Source organism: Monodelphis domestica, chromosome 2 (assembly GCF_027887165.1).
Source record: "Monodelphis domestica isolate mMonDom1 chromosome 2, mMonDom1.pri, whole genome shotgun sequence".
Lineage (NCBI taxonomy): Eukaryota > Metazoa > Chordata > Mammalia > Didelphimorphia > Didelphidae > Monodelphis > Monodelphis domestica.
In genome coordinates this window covers 337,992,099-338,017,794 of record NC_077228.1, presented here as the reverse complement: position 1 = coordinate 338,017,794, position 25,696 = coordinate 337,992,099, and the positions used below count along the sequence as shown (strand labels likewise).

Here is a 25,696-nt window from a genome sequence, read left to right as displayed (position 1 = left end):
ATGTCCCAACAACTCTAAATTCTATGATTCTAAGGGAAAAATGGGGAGGGGAGTGCATATGATTGCGTCTGACGTACGAAGCATCTCTGAGAAGCCCCCGAAGTTCCTTTTGCTTGCTCCCACAGACCTTCAGCTTTCACAGCCTCTCCCTACCCTCTCTATCCTGATATCGCCACACCAAGGTAGGAAGGCTGCAGTAAACACTGAGCGGAGCTGCAGCTTGCGGAGCAGGAAGATGCCCGGACTGGGGCGGAGCAACCACTGCGCCCCTCCCACTACTCCGCATGGCGGGGCTACCCCTGCGCAGCGGTCACTGCGCTCTTCTTACTCCTCTGCACGCGAGAGCTTGGCGGCGCGGAGGTTTCGGAGGCCTATGTGGACTCTCCTGTGCTGCTGTAGAGTGACTCACTGCACCCGTACCCCCTTCCCAAAACCACCTTCCGCTGGAAGAGAGGCCAGGGAACTCTGACAATGGATATTTTCTTGGAAATTAGGAAGCGGCTGCAGAGCGCACTGCTGATTATCCGGTACAAAGCTACCCAAATTCCGTCCCGAGCTTTTCTGTGGCTCGGCTAAGGAAAGGGGTGGACGTCCGGGGGAGGGGAGGGGAGGAGTAGGATGGGATGGGATGGGATGGGATGGATTGTATACGCGTTCGTATCCAGGTTCCCCCGGCGAGGTTACCCCATTCCACCCTCTGAATGCTACAGTGACTGGGCGGGGAAAGGCTACAGATTTACGTAAAATGACGAGCTCAGAGAAAACGGGACACGTGGCTGAAGAACCAATAGATTGTGTCCAATGGCTCAGGAGAGGACCATAGGCAGCTTAACTCGCTGTGACGCCTCTGGAGGCAGGCGCAAACCTAGCTGGTTGAAGTAGCTGGCGCATGGGAGCAATTGTTTCTGACGTCATTCGGACTAGGGAAATTCCGGGAGCCCCCTAACTTCCCCCCACCTCCCTTTTCTCCCTTCTTTTCTCTGCCTCTCCGCCCCTCCCCCTCTCCTTTCTCCTCTTTTTTCTCTTTCTCCTCTCTTTTTCCTTTCTCCTCTTTCTCTCTTCTTTCCTTCACTGGTCTCATTTCTTTCCTCCTCAACCCAAAGCCCTTTCACTTTGCAGATCCCTAGTTCCGACCCTCCTTTGAATTTAGCTGTAAAGTGTAATACACAAGTTTTTCACACGAACCTCTAGAATACTTCCGAAACAAACAGCTCATTATCCTGACTAGATCGTATTACTTAGGCTGTCAAGAGGTGCCCAGTCTTTTGTTTAATCAAAAACGGTGGAACTTGTCATCAAAATTATTCGGTGCCGATCTTTGTTTTGTTGGCCTATGAGTCTCTAACCAACGTATTTATCTTTGAATGCTTTCCCAAATATCTCGTTGAATGGAGGGGGTGGGATGGGTATCTCATGATGTTTATATTTTTCCTTCTGGGGTATTGTTTCTCACCCTTGCTACCTATGCAGACAATCTTGGAACAAGATTGAGATCTTACATCTTGTTACAGCATTGGCCATCTAGTTTTGTAGATGAAGAAATAGGGCCAGATTGAGGAAATGACTTGCCCAGGGCTTTACAGGTGGTGTGCTCATTGTTGTTCAGTCAGGGTTGACTAAGTTTTGGGGCTTTCTTTGGCCAAGATACTAGAGTGGTTTGTCATTTCCGATTTTGCAGGTGAGGAAATTGAGGCAAAGAAGGTTAAGTGACATTCAGTGCCACACAGCTAAAAAGTAGCTGAAGTCGATTTGAACCAAGGTCTTCTGAACCGCAGCCCCAGTGTTCAATCAATTGCCCAGTTTTTTTTTTTTAAACCTCTTTTCAAGAAAAATGTGCTGTGTGCTTCCTTGTTTTCATTTGACATAGGGAGGATGCTGTGGTACACACATACTGTCCATCAGTTATCTTTTATACTCTAGATGACAAACCCAGTTTTCAAGCATATATTTTTCTGTTAACAGTCTTTGCTCCTGTTTTAAATTTTTTTGTGTGTCTGTGTTATCTCCTGCTCACATTCAACAGAAGCCCTTTCATTGCACTCCATGTCCTGTATCCATATAACAATTCAAGTAAAATACTGATATAAAAAATGATCTTTTATGTCATGAATTTTAACATTTAATTATTTTAATTAAAAACATTTTAAAATTTAGTATTGTTAAAGGAATTTTGTAATTTTCTGAAAGGAATTTAGCTTGCTCTTGTTTAATTCTGAGTTCAACTTTTCCATTAGTATTAATGATCCAATCTATAGCTTATTATATCATGATATATTGCTTTACATAGATACTAATATCTACATCTATTTTTCCACTGATGTAGACATATAGGTATATGCATACACACACATATATATGTATATATATATTTACATAATATAAGCTTTATAAGTTGTCTTTTTACTTGCATGTCAGAATATAGGCAATAGCTGCTCTTCATTTGACTTTTCTTCTCTGGATATTAAGGCAAATGCAAATTCTTTGGAGTTCTTATGGATCTCTTAGGATTGCTGTCAGTGTTCTACACACATCTGGAGACCTTATTGTCCATACTCCACTGGTACTCTTTGAAGGGCCTCTATTTAATTAACTCTGGTGGTTTCCTACTGCCTCTAGGAAAAAAATATAGACTCCTCTGTTTAGCTTTTTAAACTCCTAGCCCCAAACTGTCTTTTCAGCCTCCTGATATGTTCCTCCCCTTCTTGTACTTTATAATTCAGCCAAACCTGTTTTCTTTCTGATTCTCAGAGGAGATAGGCGGCTTATCTCCCATCTCTCTGTATTCACAGTGGTCCAATTTCCAAGCCTGGAATGTTTACCCTTCTGATTTCTGTCTCATGGAATTCTTTTCTTCCTTCAAGATTTAATTTGGGGTTAAGTATGTGGCTCTGGATAGAGAACCAGCTCTAGAGTCTAGAGGTCCTGGGTTCAAATTTGGCCTCATATATTTCCTAGGTGTGTGACCTTGGGCAAATCACTTAACTCCAGTGTCTAGCCCTTACCATCTTCTGCCTTGGGACTTATGCTTAGTATACATACTAAGAAAGAAGATAAGGATTAATTGAAAAAAAAAAGATTCAACTTAGACACCACTTTTTCTCCATGAAACTTTTCTTGCTCCCCTGACTGCTTATTCCTAGCAAATTATTTTGTATTGATTCTCCTTATATATACTTATATGTGTACTTGTGGCCTTCTTCATTAGAAGGTAAAGTTTTTTCAAGTAGAATGTTTTATTCATTCTCTTTCTCAGGTGCTAGTACATAGTAGGTTCTTAACAGATGTTTTTCATATTGTATCTCATTAAGGAATTTTGATACTATATATATACATATACACATATATACATATATGGAACATTGTTGGAATAGAACCTCATGGTAACATTTTGCTGTTCTGAGTCAAATTTCTTTTTTATAATCAAGTAACAGGAAGCACAGTGGAATTTTATATTTTTGACATCTTTTCGCTAATTTGGTGATGGCAGAGATGTGCTTCACCATGTAATATCACTCATAAAGCCTTCTTGTTCAGTGCTAGTATATCTTGACTGATGATATCCCAGATTAGAATTTAGAAAATTTTAACAAACATTTTTATGGATGTAAATTGTGAGTTATTCTCCCAGTCACCTTTTTTTAGGTGAATACCTCAGAACTTTTTTCATTTTATATCTTACACTCCTTCAACTATATGGTGAATATTCATGTAGCAAGCCGGCACGGTGCTTGTGAATATAGCGCCTGAAGTTAGGAAAATTTGAGTTCAAATTTGACTCCATCCACTCCTTAGCTGTGTGACTCTGGGCAAGTCACTCAACCTCTGTCTCAGTTTCCTCATCTGGAAAACGGAGGTAATAATAGCATTTCCCTCCCAGGGTTGTTGTGAGGATCTGATGAGATATTAATTGTTAGTAAATGCTTTATAAATGTTAGCTATGATTATTATTGCTTTTATTATTAATTACCCACAATATCTTTCCTATTTTGTGCCTGCCAGCATGGATCTCCTCTCCATACACTTGAGCCAGCTGATTTTTCCATTTTTATTCCCTTTAAGGACATTTCTCTTTCTTCCTTTGGGATTCTTGTTGGATCTGTTCTGCTCTGATTATATCAACTGTAGGGGAGTAGACTCTTTGAGAGAATGCCAAGATACTGAAGGAAGAGGGGCCCTTGTCAGTTTATTAATAGGTTTTATTAGGATTAATTGGGGAAGCTTACTCACAAGAAGCCAGTCATCGTAGGCAGCAGCAGAACAACATGGTAGATCTCCCCACCCACCTCTGATCAGACCAGGAATTTTATAGAAACAGAACAATGAAGGTGTAGTGTTAGGAATTGTCATGTGCAAGTTTTCCCATGGGATAGTTGGAGCTTCTTTTGCTGTTTACATTTACTCAAAGTAGTTTACATTCTTTATGGAGTCATAGGGATGTCCCAGGTTCTGGCTCCCACTGTACAGAGTTCAACCATGGTAGCTCTGCTGTACTTAGTAGTTAATACAGTTTTTTATTAAAGTCTTTGCAGATCTTTTATAGTTTTCTTCTACTTGTTGTCCTCTTAAATGCCCTTGTGATAACTTTACTTGGTTAGATCTCCCCCCAAACTAGTTTTATATTGAGAGTCAGAAGTAGAAAGGAGCATTCCCAATCTCCTAATGTGGTTGGATTAATTGATATGGATATAGGATAATTTAAATATTTTATATCAATGCAAATATGAAATACCCATAAATAACAGAATGAAACACCCCCAAGAAATCCCATCTGTGCTAGCTAAATGGTAACCATCATATAATTTACCTTTAACTTAGTAGAACTATTTTGGACCAGTCATTTCATTTCTCTGGGTCTTATTTTCCTTACTTATAAACTGAAAGGGTTGGCTCATCTTAAAAGACTTTTCCAGTTCTAATTTTCTAGGAGTACAGGACACTTAAGAAAAGTCGCAGACTTTAGAGAGTTTTACTTTACTTTATAAACCAGGGTTTTTGACTACTTGTCCTAGACATATTTTATAGGCTTATTAACATTATTAGAATCAGAAAAGACTTTAGAGACATTTAGTCCAAATTACTCTTTTTTTTTTAACCTTTACCTGTCATCTTAGAAGCAATACTGTCTGTTGGTTCTAAGTCAAAAGACTGCTAAGGACTAGGTAATGGAAGTTAAGTGACTTGCCCAGAGTCACACAGCTAGGAAGAGTCTGAGGTCAGATTTGAATTTAGGACCTCTGATCTGCAGTCTCGGCTCTCTGCTGAGCCACCTAATTATCCCCCCAAATCCCTCATTTTACAGATGAGGAAAGAGAGGCCTGGAGAAGAGGATGAATTGTCCAAGATCCTAAAGACAGTAAATGGTAGAGCTGGGATTTTAACCCAGCATATTCAGTGATATTAGTATAATTGTAATATAATGAAACTGCAAATTTTTGCTAGATTGCAGTTTTTTACGTAAATTTCTTATCTTTTGTAAAATGAAGCAGTATGATTGGGATGGTTTCCAGATTGGGATATTCTGTAACTTTATTTGCCCCTGGATTTGAATGGGTGATGAAGTTATGTTATTAGTTATATCTATATCTCCCCTAAGTAAACACTTGTGTTAGTTACATTCTTTTTTTGGACAAAGGACTTGATTTGCCCAGAATTAGAGAATAGGGAAGTAGATACTAATGATTTTGGATTTCTGAATTTTTCTTGGAAATTCCACTGTGAGGGTAGAAACTAAATCCATACAAGTTTAGTATAAGTTAACATCATCCTTCCCTTTTCAAGCATTGGCTTTGTAGTCAGAGGAGCTTAATGAAAGTCTTGGCTCCACCATTTACATGCTGTATTACTTTAGGAAAGCACGCTACTCAAACTTTTTGGCCTCGGTTTCCTCCATAAAATAGTATTATTGGACTAGCTGACCTCTGAAATGCCTTCTAACTCTAGATCTATGAGTCTATAACTAACATATCTCCAAGTTGACTCACAAAAATCACATTAAATTTTGAAGCTTTCTAAAGCCTTTTCTGTTGCATACTCAAAATGATTTTATTAAAATATTGCATAAGTTACCAGAATTATTCCCAATGAAACTAAATTATAACAGTCCTGCCCCTACCTAGATACATCCTCCCATTTTTTGCCGATTAAAGTGATTTCTTCTTTCCAAAATTTCTCAGTGTTGTGCCCAAAAACCTCCTCTTTACACTTATTTCTTTTTTTTGAATCAGCATTATTTGTATATTCACCCTTCCCCTCCATCAGATTGTAAGCTCCTTAAGAAGAGAGTCTGTGTCCCTAGGATGAAGCACAGGTACTTAATAAATGTTTATTGAATTAAATTCCTCAGGACAACTAAGTAGCATAGCAGATAGAGCACCAGGCCTAGAATTAGAAAATCCTGAGTTTAAATCTGGCCTCAGACACTTCTTAGCTGTGTGACCTTTGACAAGTCACTTAACCCCAATTGTCTACTAGAACTGATACCAAGACAGAAGACCCTAAAGGTTTAAAAAAATTCATTTAACTGCTGTATAAGGGCAGCTAAGAGATATAGTGGATAGGATACCAGGCCTGCAATCAGGAAGACCTGAATTAAAATCTAGCTTCAGACACTTATTAGCTATGTGTCCCTGAGCAAGTCATTTAACCCCATTTGCCTCAATTCCCTTACCTGTAAAATGAGCTGGAGAAGGCAAACCACTCCACAGTCTGCCAAGAAAAACTCAAATGGTGTCATGAACTGTCTCACACGACTGAAATGGGCAACAATTGTTATCTTATATAAGTCTTTATAGACCATAGGAATTATGGGGAGGTGGATAGAGAGCCAATCTCTACATCAGGGAGACTTGGGTTCATATCTGGCCTCGGGGACCATAATCATGCCATTCAACTTCCTCATAAATTAAAGATTGTATGTGCCTTGAAAAGTTAAACTTTTCCTATCAGAAGGTAATTTCCAAAACATATGATTATTTATTCTAAGATAAACATATTTAGTTCTTATGAATAGATCTGGCATTTATGCCCAGACAACTCTGATACTACAAGTTGCAAGGCAGATCGCCATCTGCATTGGCACAAGTAGTTGCCTCACCTGAGAATTTCTTAATCAGTAAATTGCAGGTCTAGCTAAAACCCAAACCCAAACCAAGCATTATAATGGTGGTATCAGGAGGTATGAATAAGAAATGTATTATAGGTATAACAAATGAAATTCTCTGGAGACTGTATTTTAAAATATCAATTTATTAAAGATAATCAAGTTTTCTAACTAGCCATTGGACTCCCTCCACAGTTTGAACTGACTCCATAGAACTGGAGTTGGGCCAAGCAATTAAGCAGCTAGGCTGGGCTAGTACAAGAGAGGCAGCATGACTCAGAGAGAAGGGCCAAAGAGGGTTCTTGCCCTGCAAGCCAGCATGATGTCATCACTCAGAGGGCATCTCTAATTGGATGTCACACAGGAAATGAACTAGGACTTCAATCACAGGAAGAGGTGGCTCTCCAGGATTCCAAAAGACCCTCTTTCTCCCCTCCTTGTGGTGGTCACTGACATCCAAAATGGTGGCCACTTAGTGCCCTGATTTTATTACCTAATCAAGGCCTTGTTAACAGATAAATAAGGAGCAGATCTAAAAGCCATCCCAGTGTTATGCTTTTTACCCTGTTGGTTTCAATCCAGTTTCATAGCCTGGGGGAGAGACTTTTGTAGTTTTAAAATTAAAAAAAAAAATCCTAATTCAACATTAATTTTCCACACCCAGGCAACTCTTTAGTTCTACAAGTTGCAAAGTAAGCAACCATCTGTATTGGCAGAGGTAGTTGCCTCCCTTGGGGCCTATCAGTGAAATTACAGGTTCATCCAAAAATAAAAATAAAAATGTTATAATAATGGTATCAAGGGGTATATAAATAAAAGGTATATTATAGATGTAGCGAATGAAATTCTCCTGTGACTGTATTTAAAAATTTTTAAATATTAATTTATTAAAGACCACTCAAGATTTCTAAGTAGTCATCAGACTCAGAAGTAGTTGACTCACTTGGACGTTCCTTATATCAGTGGTCAAAAACAAAAACAAATATTATAATAGTGGTGTTAAGGAATATGAATAAAAGCTATATTATAGGTTTTTCTGTATTATGAGAATAGAAGGGATTAAAAGTTAACACTGGAGTAGAAGATGTGGTTGAATTCAGGATAGAAGGAAACTCTTAGGGTTCTCTTAGGGTATTTACTAGAGGCATGATAAGGGTAAGACAAGATGAGAACTCTGTAGGGAGTAACCACATTTATAAGATTATAGATCCGTGTAAATATTAGTGTATGTTATCATTTGGTACTTGATAATTGGTTATCTGCACTTAATGTTAGATTTGCTTAATCAGTATTCTTTAAATTTTTTTTTTAAATGGGAAAAAACAAATGGAAAATCATTGTATTTTGTTATCAACAGAGAGCCAAAACAAGGAAGCTTGCCCATGGATGTTTCTCTGACTCCATCAGTCCTGAAGATGAAAACTCTTGAACAGTGCAGAGAAATCAAGTTTCCAGCAGAGGTCAGGCTTGTCCCTTCTTCTCTTCGTGGGCTGCAGTATATATCTGGAGATGGGATCCATATGAGACTTCTCGTTCAGGCTGACTTGAATAAGAGTGAGTCAAATCCCTGTTCCATTATTGATTTTCTCATTGTTAAATAAAAGATCGTATCTGCCCTACAAAGTTAAACTTTTCTTATCAGAAGATAACTTCCAAAACACCTGATTATTTCTTCTGAAGAAAATATATTTGGTTCTTATGAATGGATCTGCAAAGTGGGTAGGATGATATTAAAGAGAGCTGTGAGGGGCCACAGGGCTGGTCAGTAAGAGAGAAATACTCTTCAGAATGGGAAATAATAGAAGCCCCCACATGTTGTGCTGAGACCCTAATCAGACTGATGAGGCACTGATATTCCCATTTCCCAACAATAGTGAAAAGGTTTTTGGGTGAGCCCTGGGAATACTGACCCAGATTGAGAAAAGTCCTGAAAATTTTAGCAAAAATTCCTTTGTTGATGATTTATTAGATGAATAATTGGAATTTTTGGAAACATTGAGATTTAACCCTATTCTAAAGTTTCAAAAAACAAGTCCAGGAAACTTCCATTTTGATATGGACAGACCACAGATTGAATCATGGGGGTCATAGATTTAAAATGAGAAGGGATTATAGAAGTTGTGAAGTCCCACACTCTCATTTGACAGCAGAGGAAACTGAGGCACAGAAAGATGAAATGAATTGTCCAAAGGGACACAGCCAGTGACTGAGGTACAATTTGAACCCAGGTCTAAGGCTCCAAGTCTTGTGCTTGGTTTACCTATGCCACACCTGCCAATTATTAGCTTTTTTATTAGCAAATCTTATTATTGATAAGATTGAGAATTGAAGCAAATAGACTGCTTTTCTTATAACTAGTTGCTACCATTATTTATTTAACTTTTTTTTGTTTCCTGATGGTGGAATTTCACCTGCAGAGAAAGCATAAGAAATTACATATTAATATAAAACATGAACCTAATTAGGCCTGTCCTCAGGCACTAGTTTTGTAAGAGCTCCATTGTTTCTGAAAGCCCTTTCTTGGTGGAGATTCAAGGGTTTCTCATCTGCACCCCCTCAAAAAGGACAAAGTATGAGGCTTCTCCTGTTTCACCAGCAGAGGGTACTGCTATACTGACAATTGACCTTTTGGTCATAGACAGCTCTTCTCAGCATATATTTTGAACAGCCAACTGATCTCTTCTAGCTGCTTGCAGCTTAGTAACAATATTTGTTTCCTTCATCACTTAGCCCCATTAAATTGTATTTCTACCCTTGTAATTTGTAATTATTTAATTCGAGAGAGATGTAGAACTAAATTTCCTTTAGTCCTAAATTACTTAAATGCCCTCATTTGTGTGAGCACCCTCAATTTTGGAACAGATTGCAAATCTCTGTTCTGTGCCTATTTTTATTAAATTTTACACCATTATCTTGTATCTGGAACAACTCATTTACTTAAAAAAAAAAAAACCAAACAAATCCTTACCTTTTTTCTTAGGATCAATGTTGTATATTGGTTCCAGAGCAGAAAGTGATAAGGGCTAGGCAGTGGGGATTAAGTGACTTGCTCAGTGGTGTCACACACAGCTAGGAAGTGTCTGAGGTTAGATTTGAACCTAGGATCTCCAGGTCTGGCTCTCAATACACTGAGCCACCTACCTGTCCCAAATCATTCACTTTGTAAAAAAAAAAATCCTTTAGAAAAAGAAGTGATTTAAACCCAATTATTATATTCTGGTAATCTGGAGCAGGAAAGAAGAGTGGGGAATAGAGAAGAGGGTTATTTCTCTAGAGAATTTAAATGAACAATTGTGCTCTGTAGTAAGGGATTTTATCAGGGGCTAAAAGATAAGTCCATTTTCTTAATTTCAGTTTCTTAGTCTTCAGTAATAAAACAAAGGATTAGAGCTGTAATAAGGGATTTTAGCAGGGGCAAGCTGACAGCAAGAGATCCTGCAAACCAATATTCCATACAGAACTCTGAGGATCTGGGAAACTGAACACACAGGCAGTTTCTGAGAGCAGTTGGTAGACTCCTCTGGAAGAGAGAGGCTGCTGTTTTTCCTCTAGCAGTCAGGAGAGCCAAGAGGGTTTCTGTCTGGTATTTCTGGGGTGGACCCAGAGAGCCAGCGATTCCCTCTTCTTTGGCTTTCTTGATATTCTGTCTGTCCTTGCTGCTGGTGGTGCTGTTGTCAAGTGGATTTCAGCAGAGATGTTACTGAGACTACTGCTTGACTCAAAGAGAATTATTCCCTAATTCCCTTTCCTTTCTCCCTTTAGCTAAATAAACCTATTTTTTTTCAATTTTAGCTAACCCTAAATCTAATTTAATTAATTTAATTAATAACCCTAACCCTAAAATTAATTTAAAATTAACTAAAGGGAGAAAGGAAAGGGAATTAGGGAATAACTAACTCTTAACCCAAACAGAGATTAAAACCCTTATAGCTACTATAGTTATTCTAAACTAAATTCTTAAAGTAGTAATTAAGGTTAGGGAGGTTTGGTAGGAACAAAGACAAGGGCCAAAGAATCTCAAAACCAGGAGTCCTCTTTGAGTCAGGCAGTTATTACAGCTCTAATCCTTTGTTTTATTGCTGAAGACTGAGAAACTGAAATTAAGAAAATGGACTGATCTTTTTAACATAACCTTACCAGCAACTTGGCAAAAATAATATAGATCACTAAAATTCTTACCAGAATTGATTCTTTCTTCGGAGAAAGGGAACACTCACTAGAAGCTACCTAGTCCATCCCCAGGCACATGACACATATAATGATACTTTCTCGTTTTGTCAGTAAGTAATTTTCTAGAGGAAACTGATGCTTCTATTAAATACTGTGGAGCTGAACTAAAATGGATGTGTTTTTTATTTTTTTAACTAAACCATTTCAGAAATGATACAGATCTACTGGTCTGGCCACATTGATGTAGTTCCATCTGAGTTACATTAATACCTGGACAGGAGAGGAGAAAATGGCCCCAGGATATGTGGGGATCTTGCATATTTGCCAGATACTTCATGTGGGCCAAATGAAACAGGTTGCATTGTGAGAAATCTAACATCCTGCCCTGATTAAATCACCTTTGGAGTCTGTCTGGTGTTCAGTTCTTGATACCATTTTTCAGGAAGGGCATTGATAACCTGATGTACATTCAAAGGAAGGCAACCAGGTTAGCTTCAGTTCATGACTTCCAAAGATTGTTCTAAGGACTGTTTAGTGTGGAGAAGATAAAATTTAGCAGGGAAGGGGTTCCCACAGTGGATAGGAAGAGATGGGAAAGAAGAGAGCTCTATTTCAAGGGCTGTCATGCGGAAGAGTGACTCCACTTGTTCTGCCTGGCCCCTGAGGACAAAACCAGTAGCAATGGGTAGAATTTGTAAAGAGACAAATTTAATCTTCATGTCAGGAAAAACTTCCTAATAGTTAGAACTATTCAAAAGTGTAATGCAGAGGTGTCAAACTTGTGGCTCATGAAACTCTTTAGTTCCTCTGAACCAGGTTAAATCTAAATGACCCTGGGCAAGTCACAACCCCCATTACCTTGTCCTTATCACTCTTCTACCTTGGAACTAATATTAATTAATAAATGATTCTGACAGAAGGTAGGGATCTAAAAAATGTAATTGGGAAATAGCAAAATAAACAAAAAATAGATGCACATAGATGATGTTGAAATGTGTTTTTTTAAGTTAGTATGTGTACCCTTATTTTATCCTAATGTAATTTCTTTTTGGTGGTTTAGTCATTTCAGTAGTGTCTGATTAGAGGTTTTCTTAGGAAAGATACTAGAATGGTTTGCCATTCCCTTCTCCAGCTCATTTTTTCAGAGGAGGAAATAAGTCACTTGTTCAGAATCACACAGCAAGTAAGTATCTGAGCCCAGATTTGAACTCAGGAAGGTGAGTCTTCCTGACTTCAGACCCAGTACTCCATAAAAGGATCTTGAAGGGTTTTTTTGATATCAGCACTCTCATTGGTAGCCTGCCAAATTCTATGGCCCCTTTTTCAAAATCATGTTCTTAAATAATTGAACAAAAAGGCTAAATTTCAGTGACAGGTAAGAGAAAATGAAGATGCCACTTTTTTCTCCATTCAAGTTCATGGATGCCCTGACATCCTCAAGTTAAGGACTCCAGATCCAGTGCAAGCTTCTAGTTGTATAGATGAAAAGCAAAGTCCCCTGGAAGCCAAGAGATTTGTGCAGGATCCCTTGGAGGCCGTCAGTCTTTGAGTTCTGGTTCTGTGACTCCCCCCTCTGAGTTCATCATGCTTTCCACCTCACGGCATGAATACTAACACAAATGTCCCGACACTGAAATGATTTACCCTTTCCTTTTGTTCCTTCAGAACTGGTTACTGCTTTGAACCAAAGTCTACAAGCCCAGAAGTGCTATGTGTTTCATTGCCAGACCTGTGGTGAGATCATTGTAAAGGAGAGGTAAGGAGCCCTTTTGGGGGGCTGTGCATGCCAAGGGGTGCAGGTTGACTCTGTGGTGCCTTGGATCTTCCCAGGATTCCTCTTTGGCATCAGTGGACCAGTTTGATTAGATTTAGGCAGGACCATCAGGAGTCCTTTCCTTCAGTTGCCACAGAGAAGTCAAATGTTCTTCTTGAGATGAGCAGGAGAGATGGCATTGGCTCTTGTGAGTTATTGCAGAGGATGTGCTCAGAAGCCCTGGCCTGCATCTCTGTGTCTCCAGAGAGGCAACAGCATTTCTTTATATACTTGGCATCTTGGAGGAAGTGCAGTGTTCCGCGTGAATGGATTTTCCAGGCAGCTGGCTGGAAAATTATTCACCTCTTTGCCACCTTAACCAAAGTATTCTTGAGAGATAGCATAATGTGATAGAAAGAGTATTAGATTTGCTGTCAAGAGACCAGAATTTCAGTCTCTGGACTCAATATTCAGTATTCATCAGCCATATGACCCTGGGTAAGTCCCTTTGTCTCTTGGCCTCTGTTTGCTCATCCATGTCATGAACATAACAAGACCTTCTTACACTAGCAATATATTTACAAGATTCTCTCTCTCTCTCTCTCTCTCTCTCTCTCTCTCTCTCTCTCTCTCTCTCTCTCTCTCTCTCTCTCTCTCTCTCTCTCTCTCTTCCTTCCTTCCTTCCTTCCTCTCTTTCTCTTTTCCTCCCTTCCTCCCTTCCTCCATTCCTTTCCCTTCCCTCCCCTACCTCTGTCTTAGAGTCATTACTGTGTATTGGCTCCAAGGCAGAAAAGTGGTAAGGGTTAGGCAATGGGGGTCAAGTGACTTGCCCAGGGTCACACAGCTGGGAAGTGGCTGAGGCCAGATTTAAACCTAGGACCTCCCATCTCTAGGCCTGGCTCTTAATCCACTGAGCCACCCAGCTGCCCCCTATTTATAAGATTCTTGCTGAGGCAAGTGCTTTGCAAACCTATAAACCTTATGACATTATAGAAAAATAAATTGCAATTACATTTATTTACACTTTCCTTTTTTAAAAAACCGTTGCCTTCCATCTTAGAATCAATATTATGTATTGGTTCCAAGACAGAAGAATGGTAAGGGGTAGGCAATAGGGGAGTTAAGTGATTTGCCCAGGATTACACAGCTAGGAAGTGTCTAAGGCCAGGTTTGAACCCTGGACCTCTCATCTCTAAACCTGGCTCTCAATATACTGAGATTCCTATCTGCCCCCTTTATTTAGACTTTTCTTGATAATTTGGGATCATCATTATGACTACTGGTATTTTTTGAAGTGAAACTAAATTTCTTTTTCCATTAATGAGCATGTTTTCCCTTCTTATCTTTTCTTTCTCACATTTGGAAAAACAAAACAAAGACCCTTGTGACAAATATTCAGAGTGAAGTGTAAGAATTAAAAATTTAGGGAACTGAGGCAGGTAGAAATTAGTTTCTCTCTGCAAGGAGTATGCTATTTTTAGAGGTTTATTAAAGGTTGAGAATTTAAGAAAAATACAAGTAAGAAAGGCATGTGCCAGGTGGGCCGAGAGGCCCGATTCAATTTCACTCACATCATGAGATGTGTCTGCTTGCCAGTGGAGACAGGAAGAGAAGAGGGAGCCAAAAGCCTTTCCAATCAGGTTAAATACCCCATCTCGATCTCAGCCCAGGTGAGAATTCAGTGATATTACAAAGCATTCTGGGGAAGTGGAGCAAGGACTTCTGGGGATTGAAGTCCTGGATTCAAGTCTCCATTTTTACAGAAGCAGAGTAAATTCCTGCCTTGATCACATCAAAAATGTATAACTCACGGACCATTTTGAGTCTGTCACCTCTCTGTCAGGATGTGGGTCATTTGCTTCTTCTTCATTCCATTGGAATCATGGTTGGCCATTGCATTGATTAGATCTTTCCAAGTTGTTTGTTTTAAGTTGTTATCATATAAATTGTACAAAGCTAGGAAGATCTGTAGGAGCCAGTGCAGAGTGAAGCAAACATTAAAAAAAAAAATAAACCTTTACTGCGTCTGTCTTAGAATTGATAGTAAGTATTGGTTTCAAAGTAGAAGAGTAGTAAGAACTAGGCAGTGGGGGTTAAGCGACTTGTCTAGTCTCACATAGCTCAGAAGTGTCTAAGGTTGGATTTGAACCTAAGATCTTCTGTCTACAGGCCTCGCTCTCTATGCACTGAGCCACCTAGCTGCCCCCATGGCCATTGTTTTTCACAATTGAATACCATATTTCATCTAACAACAGGGTCCAGATGGCTATGCTTTTTGATTGCTTGTTCCTAATGAACTGTAGTGGTGCCTTCCCTTTTCTCCATCCCCTTCTAATTTGCTCATCTAGAGTTGAATCTTTAAAGGGCATCTAGTCCAACCATCTCATTTTACTGATAAGGAAACTGAGGCCCAGAGAGGCTAAATTATTTGTCCAAGGTCACACGCTTGGTAAGTGGCACAGCAGTGATTTGAACTCAGGTCTTCTGACCCTCAAATCTAACTTCTTCAATTAGTACTGAAACAGTACTGAAGTACTAACTAACTAAAGAAGTACAAGAAGTACTGCTTCACAAATTTTGCTTTTATCTATCTTCTAGAACTATGTTAGAACTGGAATCAATCATCTTAGCCATAGAACAGAGGAGGAGAGAGAGGACTTTGTAGGAATTTTCTTTCTTTTTTTTTTCACTAGTATTCCAGATGACATAGTTAAAATAAAAAGTGAGAAGAAATTATTTGGAGCAAGTTATTTTCTGGCCTAGTGTTTCTCAAACTTTTCTTGTTTAAGGCTGACTTTTTTTCTGACTTCTTTTTATGTCATGGAAATACATCCTCTCTGTGCCTCCTCTCTGTTTGTCTCTGTCTCTCCCCACTCCCTCATTCTCTCTCTCTCTCTCTCTCTCTCTCTCTCTCTCTCTCTCTCTCTCTCTCTCTCTCTCTCTCTCTCTCTCTCTCTCTCTCTCTCTCTCCCTTTCTCTCTCCCTTCTCTCTCTCTCCCTGCTTCCCTTCCTCCCTCTCTTTCTCTCTCTCTCTCTCTCTCCCTACAGTCTCTTTCTCTCTCCCTCCCTTTCTCTCTCCCTTTTCTCTCTCTCTCCCTCCCTCCCTCCCTCTTTCTCTCTCTCTCTCTCTCTCTCTCTCTCTCTCTCCCCCCTCTTTCTCTCTCCCTCCCTTCCTCCCTCCCTCCCTCTCTCTCTCTCTCTCTCTCTCTCTCTCTCTCTCTCTCTCTCTCTCTCTCTCTCTCTCTCTCTCTCTCTCTCTCTCCTCTTTCTCTCTCCTTCCCTTTCTCCCTTCTCTCTCTCTCCCTTCCTCCCTCCCTCTCTCTCTTTGTGTCTTTTTCTTTATCACCCTCTTCTTCTCTTTCTCTCTCTTACTCTCTTCTTTTTTTGCTTCTCCTAGGAGTTAAAGAATATGGTTTGTTTAGCCTCAGTCTCACTTTAGGCAGAGCCTACCTGGCCCGGCCTTTGTCACACCTGCTGTATTGCGCTTCTCCTGGCTTATGTTACAGAGGTCATTGTCTTTAAATGCTTACAGTAATTAGTTTGTGTTCAGATGGATGCCTCTAAGGCTTTGCACTATCACCTCGTGGTTTTTCTACTCTCCTTGTTACAGATGTTTTCCCCAAGGGGTGTGGATTTGTGTACATGATTTTTGTATTTACTGACTATATTAAATAGCCCTGTGACTTTCTACCCAAGGGGGAAGAGGGTAGGAGTGGTAGGAGAGGAGAACCCAGCATCTGTGCTTATTAAGGAGATCTTTCAAAGGAGATTTTTTTTTTAATAGCAGCTACACAGTCACCATGGCCTTACCTGGGCATTTGCCATAAGATATTTTGTTCCTTTTGCTGGGAACTACTGCCCTAAAACCTTACTTATTTGCACCCCAGTGATTGGGAACTTTTACTCTCATTTGAACAAGTTTGGATTAATAACCAAGTTTTTTTATTCATTTCAAAAGGAAAAAAATCTTGCTAAACAAATTGCATTAATAAAATTTCATGGAACAATGTTTAAACCTACTTTGAGAGCCACTTGTTTTCAAGACAGGCAGACCCTTTGGGAGATACTTGCATGTAATATTTCCAATTATAATGGCTTATTGGATTGAGAACCAGGCCCAGAGACTGGAGGTCCTGGGTTCAAACCTGACCTTAGTCTCTTCCTAGCTGGGTATATCACTTAACCCTCATTGCCTAGCCCTTGCTGCTTTTCTCTTTCTTGGAACTGACATGAGTATTGGAATAAAAAAAAAAGAAAGAAAGGAACTCCATCTTTGGGAATTTTAAGAGCTGGAAGAGACCTCAGAGGACATCAGTATCTAGACTAACCTCCACTCTAGTGCTGCCCATTCTGATTCTGGTTATCCTCTGTCACAGAGACCACAGCACTGCTATGATAGGTACATGGTGATCCCTTCCGGTAAGGGTTTGTTTTTTGAAAGTCATGATGCTCTCTTCAGAGCTATTATGTTACCAAGAGAGTTCTGAGACCTGGGTTGGTTTTGTGCATTCTGTGGGTGTCTCTGGGACTCTCTCAGAGATCTTTGACCTAGCAGACACAGGGTTAGGGTTAGTTCCTGGGTCTAGGAACAAAAACTGTTGAGCTGTGCTAGTACAGAGTGGCCTATAGGATCTGGGAGCAGATAATTAAGAAATGAGCCTTCATACTCTGCTTATCTAGAATTTATGTTGAAATCATTCCATCAGTAAGCATTAAAGTACCTGTTAAGTAACCTTGGGGGCTCCTTGCAGCTCTGGGATTCTGGGATTCTGGAGAAGTCCAAAGAAATGAAATTTATAGCTGGACTTCAACTAGGTAATAGTAACTCACACTGATAGAGCACGTCCTCATAAAGTTATCTTACATAAGTGCTCTTATTCCATTTTACAGATAAAGAAACTGAGATTCAGAGAGTTGTCAGCAAGTCATTGCACTCTTGGGCATCCATTTTCTGAATTTTGCATATTTGGAAGTGACAATAATGTCACTTTAAGGTTCATATTGTCCTATACATACAAGGTGTTCCAAAAGTCTTAGTGTAGTTAAACTTTAATAAACTTAAAACTACTGTACTAAGACTTTTGGGACACACTGTACTTTATTAGGTATGATTCTTTTTTTTTTTAGACCCATACTTTCCATCTTAGAATCAATACTATGTATTGGTTCTAAGACAGAAGAGCAGTAAGGGTTAGGCAATGGGGGTTAAGTGACTTGCCCAGGGTCACACAGCAGGGAAGTATCTGAGGTCAGATTTGAACCCAGGACCTTTTGTCTCTTGACTTGGCTCTCAATTCATTTCTGTTTTGTTTTTCAACTAATCCAGCCAAATTTTTCCAAAATCTGCCTGAATTATGGAAGTTTTAAGGTGTTAAGAATTTGAGACTATAAGAAAGGCTAGAAATAGGAGTATCTCCTCTAATAATCTCTGTTTCACAAAATTCAGTATGGATACTACTATTTTTAACAAGATCTGTTACTTCCAGTGGGGAGAAAAGCAGGTCTGTACAATACTGAGATGAAAGTGACCAAATTTGGAACTGGAGGACTTATCACACTAGATCAAACCACAGATTCGGTGGCCTTTGGGCAGTTCAGTAAATAAGCAGTGACAGACTCCCCTTCCTGGTCAGCACTCTGCTGCCAGAGACTCAGAAGCACTGGGACTGAGCAAGCATTTTTGCCTTAGTTGGGTTTTTCAGAAATACATTCAAGGCTAGTTTAAACCATGTTAATTGACTTAACGGACTTCCAATTCTGTGCCTTTTGTCATCAAGTCCCTGCTGTTATGCTCTCCTGGATTCTTTGGAATACTCTGATACCCAGTTTGAATGTACCTGACAGTTTTTGGGATCAAGCCAGCCTCTCAAGGGGGCAACTGTAATTCTAGAAAGAGACAAGTAGACCATGCTTTATAGACATATAAAAGATGTTGGGACTATCTAGCCAAATGATTGGCCAGGTTGGCAGATGAGCTATTGTTATAGGCTTAAAATAACCGCTCACACATTGGTTTAATTCTTTCTTTCTTTCTTTCTTTCTTTCTTTCTTTCTTTCTTTCTTTCTTTCTTTCTTTCTTTCTTCCTTCCTTCCTTCCTTCCTTCCTTCCTTCCTTCCTTCCTTCCTTCCTTCCTTCCTTCCTTCCTTCCTTCCTTCCTTCCTTCCTTCCTTCCTTCCTTCCTTCCTTCCTTCCTTCCTTCCTTCCTTCCTTCCTTCCTTCCTTCCTTCCTTCCTTCCTTCCTTCCTCCCTTCCTCCCTTCCTCCCTTCCTCCCTTCCTCCCTTCCTCCCTTCCTCCCTTCCTCCCTCCCTCCCTCCCTCCCTCCCTCCTTCCCTCCCTCCCTCTCTCTCTGGCATTATTGGCCCTAACACTGGACCTAACTTTTGGTGGAATCATTTTGTTGTTCTTCCCTCCCACCCCAAAACCTTTATTGAAAGCCAAATACCACCTAGGTGGTACAGTGGATAAAGTGATTGGACTTAGAATCTGGAAGACTCAGTTTCAAATCCAGCCTTAGATACTTACTAGCTGTGTGACTCTGGGCAAATGACTTAATTCTTTTTTTTTTTTTCAGTCTCATCTATGAAATGAGCTGGAGAAGGAAATAATAAATAAATCACTTCAATATCTTTGCCAAGAAAATCCCCAAATGGGGTCATGAATCTAAAATAACTGAACAACAATAAGATGCCAGCCCTGTAGAAAACTCTTTACAAATATATGTTGTAAATACCTTCCCTATATTGGTGTTTATTTCTCTTTATATTTATTTTGTTTATATTTTCATATGTTCCTATTTTCTTCCTATCAGATTGTAAGTAAGTCTTGTGACTATGAATAATTTCATTTTAAACATTTTCAACATCTAGCTAATGTCTAACATGTAGTACAGACTTAAGAAATGCTTGTTGATTGATTGAAACATTTTTTTAACCCCTCGATAATACTGAGGTGATTCATCTCAGTCACATTTTTGTGCATTTTAAAAATTGCCACTCAAGTAAAAATTCATCAGTAATTAAAAAATGCATTAGAAGTTCAGTTATATTGCTGGCTGTTATAGGATAAGATTAGTCCATTTCTTTTAGGTTTTCATTTAGAAGCCACCAGGATGAATAGTCATCTACTTCCTTTTTTAAAGCTCTCTAGAGTAGTTACATATAAAATTATAGTATAAAATATACTTTTTTTAAAAAAGAATTTTTGTTATCTTTTGCTTTTATATCACCTACATTTTCCATTGTATTCCTCCTCAACTCCTCTCCAGAGAGCCTTCCCATAAAATAAAGGTTAGAGAGAAATAAAAAAAGATTCTGCAAAACTAATCAACATTTCAAAACTTTGGAGTCATAACTGACTCTTTTCTCTTCATTACTCCCTTTCATAGAGGGAAGGGGAATAGATATTTTATATAGCACCCTCTGAATACTGGGCACCATGCTAAGCCCTTTACAAATATTATTTCCTTTGATCTTTACAATAACCAGTAAAGAAGGTATTATTATTATCTTCATTTTAACAGTTGATGAAATTGTGACAAATAGAAGTTAATTGACTTGTCTAGAGTCCCACAACCAGGAGGCATCTGAGTCCAAATTTGAACTCCAGAGCCTTATTCATTGTACCAACTCGCTGCATCTGTAGCTAATGAGTTGTCATATCTTGTTAATTTTCACTCCATAAGTCCACTTGTAACCATCCCCTTGTTTTTACTTATCCTTCAGTCATCTTAGTTCAGGCCCTCATTACCTCTCTCCTGGAACTATTTTATTAACTTTTAATTTAATTTCCCTGTCTCTAGTCTCTTTCCTTTTTACTCCGTTTTCCATCAAACTCTAACAGTAATATTTCTAAGGCAGAGATTTAACCTTGCCATTCCTTCACTCAAAAGCCTGCATTGGCTCCCTATTATCTCAAAGAAAAAATATGAATTCTTTAGCTTGATGTTTTAGTCTTTCCACAGTTTGGACCCAGCATTACTTTTACATTAGTCCACTTCATATATTCTGTCATTCCACCAATAATTAGGACTACTGATTATTTCAAGAATATGACATTTTTGGGGGGCTATGGCATGAATACCTGGCATTCATGCATATTTTCCCCCTTGCTTGGAATTCATTCTCATCCCTGACTTTCAGAATTTAAAATTTTCCTCCATCCTGGTCATAGTCGTCATTGCCTCTATGAAGGCTTCCTTCCTTGGTCCTGCTAGTATTCTTTCCCTCAAAATTTCCTGGAGATTTATCTGATTCTTCCCTTGCCACTTTTATCCAGTGCATTTCATAATAATACTTGGCTGTGTATATTGAAATCTCTGCTGGAATATCATTCTTGTCTTTGTATCCCTGGGGCTCGGCACGTAGTAGGGACTAGGTATAATTTTTTTTTTTTGGTGAATTGAAGTGCTTCTTTCCTCTTTGATGTGATAAACTATATGAAGGTTGTATCCATTTTTCAGTATGTATCTTTTAAGCATAGTATTTATGTTATTCTTTATGACTGCTTCTTTCAGTTAACGAGAATTTGGTTTGAAGGATGTCATTTCCTTTCTCTTTTGTTCCTCAGGGGAAGCCATAGCACTACCTTGGTCTTAGGAGCCTCCCTAATTAGCTTTCTTGGCAAGATTCTCAGTGTCACCTTCTAAATATTGTGGGCTTCTAAAGGAAAAGACCAATGTTTTGACTGTATTAAGGCAGTGGCTTTCTTTTGTTATCATGACAAAATTGTCCCCTTTGAAACTGATCTCTTACATTTTAATGGGGGAGAATACCTATAATGAAGCCAGCGGCCATCAGATAGGAAGTAGAAGAGGTGATTTCCAACTCCAAGCAGAATTAAAAGGACTAATGCAATTTCCTTATTTTTTAAAAACTCTTTTCTTCTGTCTTAGTATCAGTTCTAGGACAGAAGATCGGCAAAAGGTAGGGAATCAGGGTTAAGTGACCTGCCAAGGGTCACACACCTAGGAAAGTTTAAAAAAATAATTAATATTTTATTTTTTGGGGGGCGGGGAACCCTTACCTTTGGTCTTAGTATTGCTTCTAAGGCAGGAGAGTGGAAAGAGCTAGGCATTTGGGGATAGGTGACTTGCCCAGGCTCACACAGCTAGGACGTGTCTAAGGTCATATTTGAACCCAGGGCCTCTTGTCTCTAGACTTGGCTCTCTATCCACTGAGCTACCATCTGTCCCAACCAATTCAATTTCAATAAACATTTCTAAAGCACTAAAGAAATGGAGACAAAAAAGAAACAGAACCTACTTTTACGAAGCTTTCTTTTTGGGGGGGATGAGGGAACAGACCATGGTGTGAGTGAACAGAGATTGGAGACCGCTTCTTTGTTTCTCACTGCCAGGCCTGTGACCAAATCATCTCTCTTTTTTTCTTTTCCTGATTTTTTTTTTCATTCCTGTGTTTCATTTCTTCAAATGGAGCTTGAAGCTTCAGTGGGGTTTGGAAGAGGTGCCAAGTTGTTATTGAGATTCAGACCACCCCCTGATCAAATGCTAAACTTTCTAGCAATTCTAGTAATTTCCTCTGGAAAGAGGAGTCCAAGTGAACCCTCAATTCTTTTATAAAAGAATGTTGAACACCACTTCCCCTACTGATAAACTGCAAGTCCACAGGATTGAAAATGAAACATCTATCCACTGCCAGAGATATGATAGGCTTAGCATATGGAAAAACACATATATTTTTGGACATGGCTACTGTAGGGATTTTTTCTTGTCAGTATTCTATGTGTTTCTTTATTTAATTGGGACAGAGGTAATGGAAAGGAGAAATAATAGATGCTTATAAAAATAAATAAATAACACTATAGCTCCTATTTTCTACAGATACTCCGAAAAATAATTTTTAAAGAAAGTCAATATAATGAAAACCCTTTTATCCAGCAACATGCCTTTTCCTTTTTTTTTTCCAATTTATTTTTTTCTGAACTTAATCACCAAACAAAATGGGCATTTATATGAACAAAGTAGACCAGGAAAAGAGAATTGCATCAGGCACTAGGCTATTTCTAAAAAAGAGGCATTTTAATATGATAGAATTCCACTTTTCCCCCTCAGCACTGTATAGATATTTTATTATGCATTTACCTAACCATACTATGGGGAAAAAAGGAGTAGAAAACGACAGCAGTGGATGCTGCCTAGAAAAGAGGATTCGTGCAGAATGTAGGTTTAAAAAACAAAATGAGGTAGATCTAACCGTTTCATTTTTTTCATCATTTTATTTACATAAATGCTAATACCCCCTGTTGAGATTTGGGGGTGGTAGTGAGGAAACACTCAACATTTTTCTCTTTTAACTAGGAAGCTCCTCAGAGTTCTTCCTCTGCCAAGTGAAAACTGGAATGCCTTAGTTGAAGAATGGTGTTGCCATCCGGATCCCTTTGCTAATAAGCCACTTCATCCTGGAGAGAATGACTGTTTCATTGGAGACACTCATTTGCTGGTGAATGTAAGAAGTGACTCATGTATACCAGGACCTGAAATAGCCCAAGCGGAGACTCACCAGCTTTCAGAGAGCCACTTGGAATCGGTAAACTCTCGTCTCAAAAATAAGTGCTAATTTAGATGTTGCCTTTGACACTGGCTTCTCCAACCTTTTTTAATTCAGGGCTTGTTATGGAGATTGTCCTATTTTGTGAAATCCATTATTTCCAGCTGTCTTTGTTCTTCTAGGCTATGTTTAAATGCTACAGAAAGCATATATGCTCTTAAAAGGCTAAAAAATGGTGATGAAGGTAGGAAGAGGAAAGGGTGAAAGCAAATGATTTCTATCTTTATGGAGATTTCTGTGACTTCATCTCACTTATGCGAAGAGGGCAGCATTAGAGTGACCTGCCATGCAGGAACCAAGAGTTGATGATCTCACTGTACTTTGTCCGTTAGAGTACAGCATTCAGTCAACAAACATTAATCAATTAATATTTTAAAATTTAATTTATTAAAAGTTTTTTTTTATGGCAGGTACTCGACTATGGGCTGTGAATACAAAGAATAAGCTATATTTTAATGGGGAAGACACACACATCTAAAATAGATTAATAAAAATGAATATATATTTCATATTTATTGATACTATATATAGTATGTTATAAAAACAGTTATGAATATTGACACCATATTTATATATACTTATAGAAAATTATACATGTGATATATATACACATATATAAGTTATAGATGCACATGCATATATCTGTAGGCACATGCATACATATATTTACATATAAACAAATACGCACACATGCATATCTATAAATGTATAGTTATATAGATGGACATTCTGTTATAAATATGCATACACATATCTATAGATGTATGCATGTATATCAGCTGATTGTCAAAGGAAATCAGGGATTTCTAGCAGAAAGTTGAAGTGGGAGAACATTCCAGTGATAGGGAAGACTCCTTGGGAAATGGAGTGTCATGGGTGAAGAAAGCAAATAGGCTAGGATGGCTGACTTGGAGTCCAGAGTCTTGAATTTGGTCTGGAGCATCAATTTTAGAAAGATCAGTGATTAAGCTGGGAAGTATTGTTATTAGCATGATGAAAGCATTTAATAGTAGTAAATAATAAGAGCTGACATTTGTATAATGCTTAAAGTTTACAAAGTTCTTTACGTACGGTACCACATTTGATCCTCAATAACAACCACCCTGGGAGGTAGGTGCTATTAATGTCCCCATTGTACAGATGAGGAAGCTGAGGCAAGCAAGGCTTAAGTGACTTGCCCAGGATCACACAGCTAGTAAATGTCTGAGGCTGGATTTGAACTCATCTTCCTGGCTCCAGTTAGAGCTCTCTATCTAGCCATCCACCTAGCTACCACTAACTAGCAATGTTGCCCTGGACTAGTGACAAACTCTTTTTGCCTCATTTTTCTTACCTGTATAATGAGGGAATGAGTGTTGATGACCACTAATATCCCTTTTAGCTCGAAATCTGTGATCCTATGACCATGGAATTTGATGTGTGGACTCTTCAAATATAAATGTGTTTCCTGTATTTGAAAAATCAGATTGTGTGTGTGTGTGTGTGTGTGTGTGTGTGTGTGTGTGTGTGTTTGTGTGTGTGTGAACTTTAGAATAGGATTGAAATATTAGTTTTGGCAAAAACCAGTTTCTAAAACATTCTGATTCAAGCTCTATCAAGCAAGTGCTAAATGTCTTGTACTACATCCCCCTGTCAAAAAACCCCAAAACTTCTTGGAGAAGTAACAGATTTGCAAAGAAACAACTTTAAGTCTTAATATGAGAAAAAAAAACTTCCTAATGATTAGACCTATTCAAAAGGGAGTTGTGAATTCCCTGTTACTGGAGGTTGCCAAACCAATACTGATTAAAAATCACTTTGGGATATGTTATAGAGGAAATTTATTTTCAGGTACACGTTAGACTGGATGGCCACCGAGGTTCATTCCAACTGAAATTTCATGGCCCATTTTTCAAACCATAGAAAGGCATGCTTTCTTATTTTCTCACAGTCATCAGCTGTCCAGGTGTATGTTACATTGTGCCCTCATGGCCTGATTTAAATTAAGGTAGTGTTTTGTTGCTCCAGGATATATATTATATGAGTAGGCTTGGGTAATTTCCTCCGTCTGCCCAAAGTCTAGACTTCTGATGCGATAAAGACAGATGCCATTTAAGGATCAAGCAAA

The 25,696-nt window shown here is 38.8% G+C and overlaps 1 protein-coding gene across 1 annotated transcript in view; it reads left to right on the top strand.

The window, feature by feature from the left end:
- Positions 1 to 265: 265 nt before the first annotated feature.
- UBE3D (ubiquitin protein ligase E3D) overlaps positions 266 to 25,696 on the top strand; it is a 206,897-nt gene continuing 181,466 nt past the window's right edge. The window contains exons 1-4 of the mRNA XM_007484257.3: positions 266 to 527; positions 8,457 to 8,653; positions 12,935 to 13,025; positions 23,340 to 23,568. Coding sequence (XP_007484319.1) covers positions 472 to 527; positions 8,457 to 8,653; positions 12,935 to 13,025; positions 23,340 to 23,568 — 573 coding nt within the window. The 5' untranslated portion in view covers positions 266 to 471. The remainder of the gene's footprint in view (positions 528 to 8,456; positions 8,654 to 12,934; positions 13,026 to 23,339; positions 23,569 to 25,696) is intronic.